The sequence below is a fragment of the Chaetodon auriga genome, chromosome 20 (genome assembly GCF_051107435.1).
Source record: "Chaetodon auriga isolate fChaAug3 chromosome 20, fChaAug3.hap1, whole genome shotgun sequence".
Taxonomy (NCBI): Eukaryota; Metazoa; Chordata; class Actinopteri; order Chaetodontiformes; family Chaetodontidae; genus Chaetodon; species Chaetodon auriga.
Genome location: NC_135093.1, coordinates 18,608,036 through 18,619,964, shown reverse-complemented (window position 1 = coordinate 18,619,964; position 11,929 = coordinate 18,608,036). Strand labels below are relative to the sequence as shown.

At 45.5% G+C, this 11,929-nt stretch overlaps 2 protein-coding genes across 7 annotated transcripts; one reads left to right on the top strand and one right to left on the bottom strand.

The window, feature by feature from the left end:
- Positions 1 to 333: 333 nt before the first annotated feature.
- Positions 334 to 6,344, bottom strand: LOC143338621 (butyrophilin subfamily 3 member A1). The gene is made up of 10 exons (XM_076759160.1): positions 6,187 to 6,344; positions 4,494 to 4,585; positions 4,253 to 4,351; positions 4,066 to 4,173; positions 3,555 to 3,713; positions 3,189 to 3,329; positions 2,832 to 2,883; positions 2,467 to 2,493; positions 1,674 to 1,700; positions 334 to 1,581 (listed from the first exon to the last, which is right to left on the bottom strand). The coding sequence occupies exons 2-10, from the start codon at positions 4,554 to 4,556 to the stop codon at positions 1,022 to 1,024; spliced, it is 1,236 nt and encodes a 411-aa protein (XP_076615275.1). The 5' UTR covers positions 4,557 to 4,585; positions 6,187 to 6,344; the 3' UTR covers positions 334 to 1,021.
- On the top strand, positions 4,837 to 11,912 carry LOC143338620 (uncharacterized). 6 transcript variants are annotated; one of them, XM_076759159.1, is made up of 17 exons: positions 6,945 to 7,257; positions 7,333 to 7,487; positions 7,809 to 7,916; positions 8,181 to 8,256; positions 8,388 to 8,544; positions 8,734 to 8,779; positions 8,898 to 8,956; positions 9,145 to 9,180; positions 9,370 to 9,422; positions 9,527 to 9,659; positions 10,566 to 10,780; positions 10,874 to 10,919; positions 11,005 to 11,070; positions 11,187 to 11,246; positions 11,336 to 11,421; positions 11,641 to 11,735; positions 11,826 to 11,912. In XM_076759159.1, the coding sequence occupies exons 2-17, from the start codon at positions 7,451 to 7,453 to the stop codon at positions 11,858 to 11,860; spliced, it is 1,308 nt and encodes a 435-aa protein (XP_076615274.1). In that variant the 5' UTR covers positions 6,945 to 7,257; positions 7,333 to 7,450; the 3' UTR covers positions 11,861 to 11,912. The 6 variants fall into 6 exon arrangements, with proteins under 6 accessions (XP_076615272.1, XP_076615269.1, XP_076615274.1 ...); XM_076759157.1 differs by lacking the exon at positions 6,945 to 7,257 and adding an exon at positions 4,837 to 5,596 and having other exon boundaries at positions 11,641 to 11,912; XM_076759154.1 differs by lacking the exon at positions 6,945 to 7,257 and adding an exon at positions 6,748 to 6,898 and having other exon boundaries at positions 11,641 to 11,912.
- Positions 11,913 to 11,929: the final 17 nt, after the last annotated feature.

The following is an 11,929-nucleotide window of genomic DNA, read 5'->3' as shown; positions in this document are numbered from 1 at the left end:
TTTATAGAAATGGTATGTAAAGACAGAAAGATTGTAATTGCTTCAATGCAAGTTCTACTGTATTTCGGCTCCTCACTTCGTCGATTTTGTAAAACATATTCTGAGAGGATATTTTTGTCAGAAAAACCCGATGTGGATGAATTTCTCACCAAAAACACACTCGGTTAAGAATTCACGTACGTTTGATCATATTGTTTGTTGTGTCACTTCCTTTTTTTTGCATCATTTCTTTTTCAGTATGTCAGTTTTGTGCACTTAATAAAGATTTGAAATAAACTCGTGTGAGATTTGAATTCTTCTCTCGATCTGTATGGGACCACTTCAGACAAGACGCAGCATTTCCACTTCATTTATTGATGTCTGGTGGGAGAAAAGCATTGATATCTCAATACTGTACACAGAAACAAAAACACAGCTGCAAAAACAAGCTCATGCCTGAAAACGCTTGCAGGAAGCTTGAGACAAAGAAGCAAACAGAGAATTAACTCTTCACATGCATCAACGCGGCTCTCAGCAGCTGCACTGAGGCTCTGAGCAGCTCGCCGCACGTCCTTCATGGTTTTATAACGTGAAGTTTTTTCATCTCTACGTAATAAAAAAAGTCATAAAAATACGTTTCCTTCTCACTGCACCTCTAGTCTGGCTGTTATTCACTATATGGTTCCATGTGGGTGTTTTTCAGACTTGTGAACCCTCTCAAACCTTATCAGATGCGTGAATTAAACATTTTCATTCAGCTCCAAACCAGGCTGACCCGACAGCCAGAAAATATTCATCTTTAAAACACACATAGTAAAACACGGTTTGTCTCCATGAAGGCAGAGTAACAGAAAGTGGAATGTGGAATGATGGCGGTTCTTGTTCCTGATCTCAGAAGGCAACCCGCACAAAGAGCCACACTTTTAGTCCACAGACAGCACACCTGATTCAAACTCACTAAATAATGGACCGGAAGAAAAGCGCACACTCTGGGGGTTGCTGAGAGTCGGGACTGAGGAGTAATTGATGTGTGTTAAGCGGTTCAGTTCCAGAGGCAGGGCCCGGGGCAGAGGCACGCCTGTCTGACGTCTGCAGGCCTTATCGCCAGCTCTCTGACCACCTCCACAGTCCCAAACACGGGGTACAGTTCCTCTGTGAACTTCTCGTTGTACGTGTACAGGTGGGAGCGCTTCTCCACATCATAGAAAGACAGCTGGCCCTGCTCATAGTCCAGGTACACCCCAACTTTCCTGGGTACCACGCTCTGTGACAGCGGGGTGGCGGGCACCGTCAGGGCCTTCAGATCTGTGCCCCTCTCCAGACGCAGGGTCAGGTAGCCCGTGTCTGTGTTGAGTGAGCGGAAGCCCTGCCTCACCGCGGACGCCTTGGCCACACCGAGCCGCCAGTCCCGCTCACCCACCTCCACCTCCCAGTAGTGGCGCCCGCAGTTGTAGCCCTCCTGGGCTGCGGCACACCACCAGCCGTCGAAGCGCCGCTGGCACCGCGGGGCTTCCCGACGCTCCAGGCCGCACCGCATGCGCTTCTCATCGCTGGAGATGAGCAGGTCTGGGTTGGCTGAGTCCGAGTCCAGAGTCACTTCCTCTGTGGGGTTACAGACCAGGAGGGAAGATTACAAAGTGTAAAATGTGACAGAAGATAATGAGCAACAGAGATGACTTAAATGGTGTTCATACCTGCAGCATCACAAATCCAGTTCCACACTGCAAAGAAAAAGAACAGAAACTCCTTAAAGACGCTAGATTCAAGATTTTTATATCATCAATAGATCAAATGAGTCTGTATGAAGCGAAAGGAGTCGCTTATCGTGATGAACCCACAGAGAATTATCACCTGATAAACCCTGTGTGATAAACCCAGTGTGCACCACCTGCCCAGCACCAACCAGCAGTGAGCAGGTGAGCACAGAGCAGCGTCTCGCCGCTAAAGAGCCAGATATTTCCTACAGAGCTTGGTGGAAACGCCCCAAATGAATGCTAATGTTGCTCTGTGTCTGCTGGGTGTGTAAATAGCAAGTTCTCAGTTTACAGCTTGTTTCTGTGGCCAAAAATATCCATTAACTCAGGTTTGGACTTGTGATTTATCAGGCAATTGTGCTAAAGTGAGTTATATAATTGTGTTGTATTTGATAAATAATTGATCAACAATAAATAAGTAATTGATAGTAGGGCTGGACAGTGAACTAAACTTATCAAATTACTGACATTATGGATCTCTCACCAACCCAAATTTACAACTGTTGAAGATTTCCATTTTTGACTAAACTGTAAACAGCCAGTGACAGATGATGAACCAACCCACCAGCTAGTTAAGTAATCATAGTATAACAGAACAGACATCAGAAGTCAGCCAACTCAGGTTAAGAACATAAGATGCATTGGTGTATTTAAAATCTATTTATTGTTGGGTTTACACATTGTTGGGTAACACAGTGATTAGGTTTCAGGGTAATTCAGGGTTTCTACTCACCGCTGTGGGGGATGTAGCGGACAGCGTCTGAAAGAAGAAAGTGATTAGTGTGATTAGAAGGAGACAATCCACAGTTTCTTTCATCACCCAAATGCCCCCACGCGCTCCTTTCTCCACCTGCTTTCACGCACTATCCTTTAATCACATATCGATCGTGATTAGATCTAATGACTCATCAAGTTTCACTCCCGCTGAGGAGGTTGATGAAGTCGATGCTGCTGCTGTGTGCACACATGCTTCCCACTGTCCTGAATGCTCCCTGACTGCTTTATAATTTCATTCTTTTTTGAAGGTGGGGCTTTGATGATTGCTCTTTATCTTGAACACTTTCCAAAGTTAACAAGAGATATGCTGAATGCACTCACCAATCTTCTGGCTCCTCTGCTTTCTCACCAGCCACTGCTTTGTCACGTCCTCCTAAGCACACACACACACACACACACACACACACACACACACACACATAAAGGCAGACAATAAAGACAAAGCAGGCTGCAGTGAACAATGAGATGAAGAGATTAGCCTGCCTGGGTGTCATGCAGCAGGTACACATAATGCTTCACACTGTTTACACTACCGACCTGACAGCATCATGCAAATGCATCATGTTTTCAATGCGTTTAGCTTTTCCATTAAATTCAATTAGCATTCTGCTTATCCTGCCACTGGTGACAGATTCAAGTGGAGAAAATATAATCAAATATTGTGACAGACGTCCTGACCTTGACGGGGCTGTCGGCATTCAGCACGGCCAGCATAATGAGCTCCATGGCTGGGAGCAGGTTGGGCAGACGGCCCCTCTTCCACTGGAACTCCAGGTCGTCGAGCATCATGAGCACGGGCTCGCCCGGCCAGACGGTGGGCTGGAAGGACAGTGAGCACGGCCAGTGTTAACTGAAGTGTTTAACTTGTGATCATAGCTCCAGCACAGCTCTGAGTATGATGGGATGATTGTCAAGGGCAGGGTTTAGCTTAATCATCTTTATCAGATGCAAGGAGGGAACTGGGTCAGACTTTAATCACCAACCAGCCACCCAGAAGAAAAAGCCGGCACACGTTATGCTCAACGTCCACCGTCTTCTCGTCACCTGAGGTCTGCTTTTAATCTCCCGCGTCCAGTCCATGATGACTCTTTTGTGGGGCCCCATGTCGCACTCGCCCCCTGCCTCCAGCATGCACAGGAGGTGTCCCTTCCAGTCTTTCTTCTCTGGTTTCTCATACTGGTAGTCACACAGGATGATCCTTGGCTGAACAAGAAACACACACATTAAAGCAGAGCTGCAACAATGAGTCGATCCACAGAGGCATAATCAGCAACTATTCTTTAGAATCGGCTCATTTTTGTGCAAAGATGGTGAAAAAGTGCAGTTTTATATCATATTAAATTGAATATCTTTGGGTTCTGGACTGTTGGTCAGACAAAATGAGACATCTGAGGATGTCACCTCGGACTCTGGATGGACACGTTTCACTAGTGCAACCAGCAGATTGATCAATAATGAAAATAACTCAAAGTTGCAGCCCTAAATTAAAGCGAAAAGCAGAACGTCCGGAAACCAGCTGATCAAGCTACTGATGACATGAACAGTACATACATACCTGTACACTCTTCTCCAACACAGCAGCCCATTCCACAATGAAATCCCGACACACACTGGCCGGCCACACGTCCTCACTGGTCCAGATGTGGGCGAGGATGTTTGACCTCTGGGGTAAAAACAGACACTGCAGATGACACGTACTGTTCGTCTGTGACAGGATAAAAGCACAGAGAGGGAGAGCTTACCTGGCAAATTTTGTTGAGTTCTCGGGCCAGTTCCATAATAAACAACTGACTCTCCACCAGCGGCTCTTTCTTCTCAAGTTTCACTCGCTTACGAGACTCCTGGAGCGAAGAAACAGAAGATAAAAAGGAGGAAAAACAAAAACAAAAACCGATGCACATTTTGCAAGGTGCACAAAACGTAGCACTTGCAGCAAATATTGCACTATCACACAGAGAACAGAGAACAGTCGTATACCCATACCTTAAGTCGGATCTTGAGCTTTTTGGCCGGCTCGATAAGGAACTGCAGGCAGTCCTTCATCATGCTGGCAGCCGGAGAGCGAGGGAGATGCCCTGTGGTACAATAATAAAAAGCTTTAGTACGCTGGCACTCACTCTGTCAAGAAGCTGGAGCTGAAGTGCAGCTGACTGGGCTCCCGTTGTCCACACAAATCGATGAGAGAGCAGAAATGTGTAATTTATCAGAGGTAGCAAAAGGTATGTATGTGTGAAGAGAGAGAGAGAGGGGGAGCGAGAGAGAGAGAGAGAGAGAGAGAGAGAGAGAGAGAGGGGCACTGCAGGACTTTCATCACAGCTCTGCACTGGAAGTCCACAGAGAGCTCATTATTAGGCACTCTGAGCTATCATTAGGTGAGGAGGAGGAGGAGGAGGAGGAGGAGGAGAGAAAAGAGGACCCACGCATTGGTAGAGGAGTGAAAAGAGACAGCCCACCCACTCAAAGCCACAAAGTGAGCTGAAACAATGTAGAAACAGGCGAAAAATATTGCACAGTAACAGGATTTCCTGACGTGTGTGGGTCGATGCATCTTGATCATGGCCTTGAAATTGGAAATTTATTCCCAAGGAGGTCTGAGGCAGCAGCGCAGAGCTCTTTCAAAGCGCTGCGGAGGGTGCGGGGGATTGTTGGACCAGATTGCTGTTGATTCAGCAGTCCGCCCCTGCACGCCACTTTGATGCGCTGAGGGGATTTGCTGTTCTTTCTGCGATGTAGGGCTGGCAGCGGAGCCAAAGGATGCTGGCACTGACTTTCCAAGGACTGAACCGCATATATGCTTTTGGGAGTTTGGCAAAGACATTAAGCTGAAGGGTTGACAGACGAGGCTGAAAGTTTGCCTTTAAGTGAGCAATATCAGATTCACCTGTGAGGACCGATGAGACCTGACTGAGTCATTTTCAGTTAATGCCAGTGGTCCATGTTCAGCCCAGTGAGGCCAGGACACGTGTTTGAAAGAGGAGGACATGCAGAGCTGGTTAAGTCCAAACATTATCTCTCAATCTGGAATGCACTTCAGAGCAAATACGATGGGGAGATACACCACTGGCTGACTCAAAGTGTGCAGAGAGGTGTCAACATTTTCCCTGATTTTGGGCAGTGAAGGCAGAGGGTGCAGAGGAGCTGTGTGTGTGTGTGTGTGTGTGTGTGTGTGTGTGTGTGTGTGTGTGTGTGTGGAGAAGAGCTGGAAGATTAGAATAAATCCAGGATTATCACCGGTGCCACTGCTGCACAGGTAGTGACTTTCTATATTGGGACTGACGGACCTTTCTCTGCCTGTCAGCATCAAAACACACACACAAACACAAACACAAACGCAAACACACACACAAACACAAACACAAACGCAAACACACACACCGTCACATCCAGGGAGACAGGTGATTTTAGAATAACACAAAGACCGTTAGGAATTAGCTGTATAGTTGTTCGGTTGTCAAATACATCAAAATGTATCACTTAGCATACAGGTTAATGTTAATGCTATGGATGAACTAGTAAACTGCTCTCGTGCGCACGAGGGTGTGTTTTCCATCAAAGGACAACAGTAGCTGTCAGATAGACAAATGCTTTTCTTTAATGACGCCCTCTGCCGCGGCACAGTCCAACCGCTTCTCTCTAGCAAAATGAACGTTTTGTGAGACAGAAAATGAACTCTGACCTTGTTATGGGAGAATTTTCCTTTCCGCGGATAACTTTACACGTTTCCTCCTTGATGTTTCCGCCAAACTCGGAGAGATTCAGTACTCCGCCATCCTTCAGGGACTCGCCGTTTCCTCCACTCTGCAAATGCGGCAGGAGACACGGAGCGCGCGCTCTAATCTGCCGCCGCCTGCGCTGAGCTGCAGTCTGAGGAGCAGCCGCTGGAGGGCGCCATTGCTCAATATCTGTTCAGAGCAGTTCTGAGTGTAATAAGATGCAAGACAAGATAAGTTAATTAAAACCAAGTTAAGTTAAGTTAATTAAAACTGTATTAGTATCTGTAGAGAAGGAAAAAGATTCTGTTGTGTCTGAGAACTACAGAAAGCTAACCCTGACCACACGAAGAGTTCTTTTAGATCACTTTTTTTTTTTTTTTTTTTTTAATTTATTCTACTCTATTTTTGCCTAGATTTAGAAGAAGAAGAATCGGGGGGAGACCTTCCCCATTATTCGTCACACACATGCACACTGCACTGCACACGAGGTGAAATTTATCCTCCGCTTTTCACCCATCCTGGTCTGACCATCTCGTCGTCACCATTGGTCAGGTGGTGATCTTCTTGCATGTTTTTAGTGGGGGTATATGTTATGGAGAACATGCAAACTCCACACAGAAAGGCCTTTTTCCTCAGGCAGCAGGCACCGAAGGCATGGTGGAGGACACGCCTTCGGTTTGTTTAAAGATTTGAATATTTATATATCTATATTTTCTTTATTTTCATTTTCACCCTCATCGCCATCTTGTTTTACATTCATTCTGTTTAATGTCCATTCTGTAAATACACTTTGAGCAGCAATTCCTGTATGAAAGGTGCTATACAGATAAAGTTTCTTCTTTTTATAATTGGAGTTATTTTAGGATTTGGAAGTGAGACTGCAGACAACATGGCCTGTAGTGGGTCTTTGAAGGCAGCACGGGGGTTTGTATGTTTGAAAACAGAACAGCAGACGTCACCACCGTCAATACACACTCACGATCTCATGCATTTCATTTCAGGGAGCATCTACAAGCCGTTAAGCCCTGGAAGCTGTGAGATAATATATCTGGCATTTGTTTCCAACACAAACTAAACCACACAGTGTTTAATCCCTCTGTCTGATGCAGGTACTGTGGAATGGGAAGGTGTGTCGTAAGATACACGGAAGTGTGATAACCATGTGATCGCCGGGCTCGGTGCGAGTATTGGCAACTGCAACCTCCGATCACAGCTGTGCCCCTCAACATGGCACCGAAAGACCCTCTGCTCGGCACTCTCAGAGGTAAGCATCCATCAGAAATGCGTCATGCAAACGTGATGTTATTGGATCGATAGTTCAGCTTCAGGTTGATCGTCCGGTTATGCTCGTTTTGTGGCCAATGCAAACGACTGTCTGATCCTATGAGCTCTATTTCAGTTGCATTGTTTTCACACATAAACACCTCAAACAGATCGTTCATCTCCTGCGACGCTTCTTCTGTGACACTGTTGATGTGTGAAATGGCGATGATCACGCAGGTTGCATGAAAATCGTGTGTCTTTGTGGCCACCGTTATCCACTGCCAGTTATTTTGTTTTGTTTTGTTTTTTTCCTGTCTCCCAGTGTGTGTGTTGAACCTGCAATCAGATGGAGAAATGGTGACAGACACCAACCCCCACCTCGCCTCCTGCTGTGAGCTCCTGGAGCTGGTCCTGAGGAAGGGGCTCCAACGTCAGTATCACCATTATGTATCCCTCCCCTGTAAAACAAAACATATTTGGACATAAAGTGCATCGTTCTTTACCAATAAATTGCTAAATTGCTACAAGCTTGTCATCAATAACTACATATTTTGAGATATCAGTTTGTGCTTCAGACGATTTTATTGGTGAAATCAGAATATTGTGAGGCTGAATTTATCCTTATAACAACTGGAGCGCTGCATGTGGACTATGCTTGTGCAGAATGGACTGAGTGTGTGTTTGCTCTCCGCAGAGCCAGTCATCAGTCTGGTACACAGAGACTACTGGCAGTGTTTTGAGCAGCTTACCCACCAAGACACCTGTGGCAGGTAACACCATCCTGCACGTGTTACCTGATAGGAAGAAACATTTGTAATAACTGTGCTCTGTAATCCACATGAATATAAATACACAGTTAATGTGAAAACGTTGTTGCCTCTGCTGATGTGTGTGTGTGCAGGCTGTCTGCTCTGTCCTTGGCGGTGGAGCAGACCAGAGGTTGCAGGAAGCTGCTCTCAGCTCAGGGCCGAGGCCGCTACCTGCTCAGACTGGCCCTCGGCCGCAAGGCTTTGCCACAGTTCATCACACACCTGCTGCACACACCCAGAGTCCTGGAGGTCAGATGCATGGAGCGGATACTGTTTCTATGATGCAAAATATTTAGAGATCGGTGTCTTTTTCCTGGTGCTGTTAGGTGCTCTGGGAAAAGTGTCCATCAAATATGCCCATAGAGTTGGTTGAACTGTAAGTAAGTCTCTCTAATCGACTAAAACAGCTTTGGTTCTTACTGTTTGTCTCCCCTCCAGTGGTACAGCCCGGCAGTGTCGATCCTCAGGAATGAGGAATTTCTGGGTGAGGCTTTTTACTTGATCTCATTGTTTCCACTAAATACTGAGCAAATTTTGAGGAAATTCTTGTCACCGCTGCCACTCAGTGTCCAACATCAACAACAGTGTTCCCCCTCTTCCAGAGCCTTTCATGTCACTGCTGCTGGTCCTCTCCCACATGGAGTTTAAACTGGACATGAAGGTCAGAGCAGTTCTTTTGAATATTAAAATCTGCCATTGTGCTGTCTGGCCATTTCCAGTATGCTCAAGCTATCCAGGATCTTCCTCCAAAATATAACCTTGACTCCTTTAATGCCAACTATCATTTGCTGAAAGCAGCTATTCTTTCACATCACTACACTGATAACCACCTCTGGTCTCTTTCCACAGAATTGCAGTTTTCTAGATGAGAGCTGGCTCCTACCGGTAAAAAAACAATGATTATTGTTCAGTCACTGACGACATCACAACAAGATTATTATGTTTTAGTGGCCAGTGGAACTTTCTGATCCCTGGAAATGCATGGGAAAATCTCCGAAGACACATTGCAGCGAGACAGTGGATTCTGGACTCAGTGGAATATGAGAGATGTTAATTGTTTGTATGTGGTTCCAGGTGTGCGAGACATACGAAGTGGTGCCCTGTCGGGAGGTAGGGATGGTGTTGAGGTTTGTATCTTCCTCTACAAAGAAATGTCTTTAAATACATGCTCATGAATACATCTGTCCAACCTGCTGCATCGTCTCCGTCTGTCTCTCCATCTGTCTCTCAGGTATCTCAGTGGGCGCGTCTTTGTCCTTGACCTGATGCCTGGTGGCCAGGCTCACGTCGACAAGTTTATCTGTCCTGGTGACATCATTGATGAGATCAATGGGACCTCACTGAGGAATTCCAAAAGTGGACAGGTATCCTCAAGTGATAACCAGGAAGATTACTTCTCTTTCTCTGTGTCAAGGTGGTGCAGCTGCTGTAAATAAAAGCGTTTACATTGGCTGAGGTCAGGCACACCACATCACAGAACACACAGGAAACTGAGCAGTGATCTGAGTTTTACATTGACATTACATTACATTGGACATTTTTCCGGCCTGACTCACCTTCCATAGCAGGAAAAGCACAGGTGTTACTGATAACATTAACAATGGCTCTGCTCTATTCGGGTGAGCCTGTAAGCCATGACAGGGAGCCAACACGAACAAAACCAGGACCCTGAAAATAAAGCAGCGAAGTGGAGTTCAGTAATCCTTAATTTTATTATTTATACCTGTGCTTTTCCTATTTCCCTAACATGTCAGACTGACTCATGTGAAAAGGCCTATGTTGACATTGTTTGGTTCTTTAGAGCTGCTGCTCAGAAGGTGTTTTCACTTACGCTGTCTGATTAGACTTCCTCTCAGGACTGTGTTGTTGTGTGCAGTGTCTGCTTGATAGACATCTTCCTGATTCTCTTGTAGGTTTTGTGGCAACAGTCAGGGTGGAACAACTTAAACATCATCCTTTTTATTAGTACATGTAATATACTGCCATTTCTCAACTCCCAGCATAGCTGCACCCAACCTGTGTGGGTGTGCAGGACTCTTCTTGTTTACATGTAAAACATGATCTCAGTTGAAGTAGCGACAGGACCAAAACTGAATTCTAAGGTGCAAAAATGTACACACATAATGATGTTGTACTTTTGGCAAACCCTAAAAGCATTTGCATCATTCAAAAATCTGCCCCTCTCCAAATTGTGTCTATATGTCCTACAGCACAAGCCTTAGAAGTAGCTGTACTTACGATGTAGTTACAATACATCTCTACTTTCCCAGGCGGGGGTGGTTCTGTCTCGGCTGAAAGGCTGCCCTCTGTCCATGAGTGTTCTGCGATGGAGGGCTCAGGATGGAACAGTGTATCGACCCCTTATCAAACTCCTGCGGGCTCTGAGGGTGGAGAACCCCACCCTGCAGCTTGGTCCTGCTCCCTCCCAGCAGTCAGCCATTAAGGACCAGAGAAGCTCTCCGTCACAGTGTCTCAAAGAGGGGAGGCGAGTTGCTCACTGAAACCTTAAAGATATTTAAGGAACGTTTTTCCAGGTGTACCCTTGACATTAAGACACTGACTCACCTCTCCTCAACAGGATTGTGTACATAGTGGAGTTCTTGGGAAAAACAAACATTGGGATGGTAAACAATAAGCCTTGCCTTATAATTTAATACGTGTTCAGTATGTGTGTATACATACATCTCTCATATCTGGTTTTATTCTTAGTTTGGAGGCAAGGAGGTGCTGCAGCACGCCATCCCACAAGTGTTGCAGAAAAACCTGCCTAGCAAGGTAATGAAACTACTCCCTCTCCTCAAGGCATGCTGGCTGTTAGACTGTCATTATGTTCTACAAAACATGTGTCGATGTGTCAACATGCACTCAATCAGTGTCATTTGCCCCCATAGGAGGTGCTTTTAGATATGAAGGAAACGCATTTGACATGCACAGACAGAAGAAGTAAACTGGTAAGTAAGTACACAAAGTAATAACTGGTGTTCCCTCTTTGCAGTTGCTTGACAATGACCGTTAACATGTGCTCCACATGTTTCATCAGGAGCTGTTTGAGCATCACTATCCAGAGATTTCATGTGTAGGGAGGTTTGGTCAACCAAACTACACAATATTTGCATTCTGTGTAGCGTAAGTATCACATTTCCATAACCTGCCATTGACTTTGAAGCAAATACCAAGAAAACCATCTGAACAGGGTAGTTTCTGTCATACCTTATCCATACATCCCTGCTGATACAGGCCTGGTATTGGTCACTCTCCTCCATCAACATGTGATGTAATACCCTAGTTTGTTGTCATTGGCTGGACCCAGATGTCATCTAAGCATATGATTGGCTCTGTTCACAGAGACTCCCCAGAAACTCCTCAGTCGACAGGCTTTTGCTGTGTGGCATTCAGAGCCAGCACCATTACAGAGTGTGAAGACATTGTCTGTCGTATTGGTGAGGCACGGCATACACTCTTACATAATTGTGATTTATAAGTCATTAATTATCCACAGACATTAAAATATTGTTGTGGTTTTTTTACAGCTACTGGTTTCAAACATACTGAATGGTTTGTATGATAGTCTTGCTTCATGTGTGGTTGTAAATAAATGGAAAACACTGTCAAATCAGGCACACTGCATTACTGT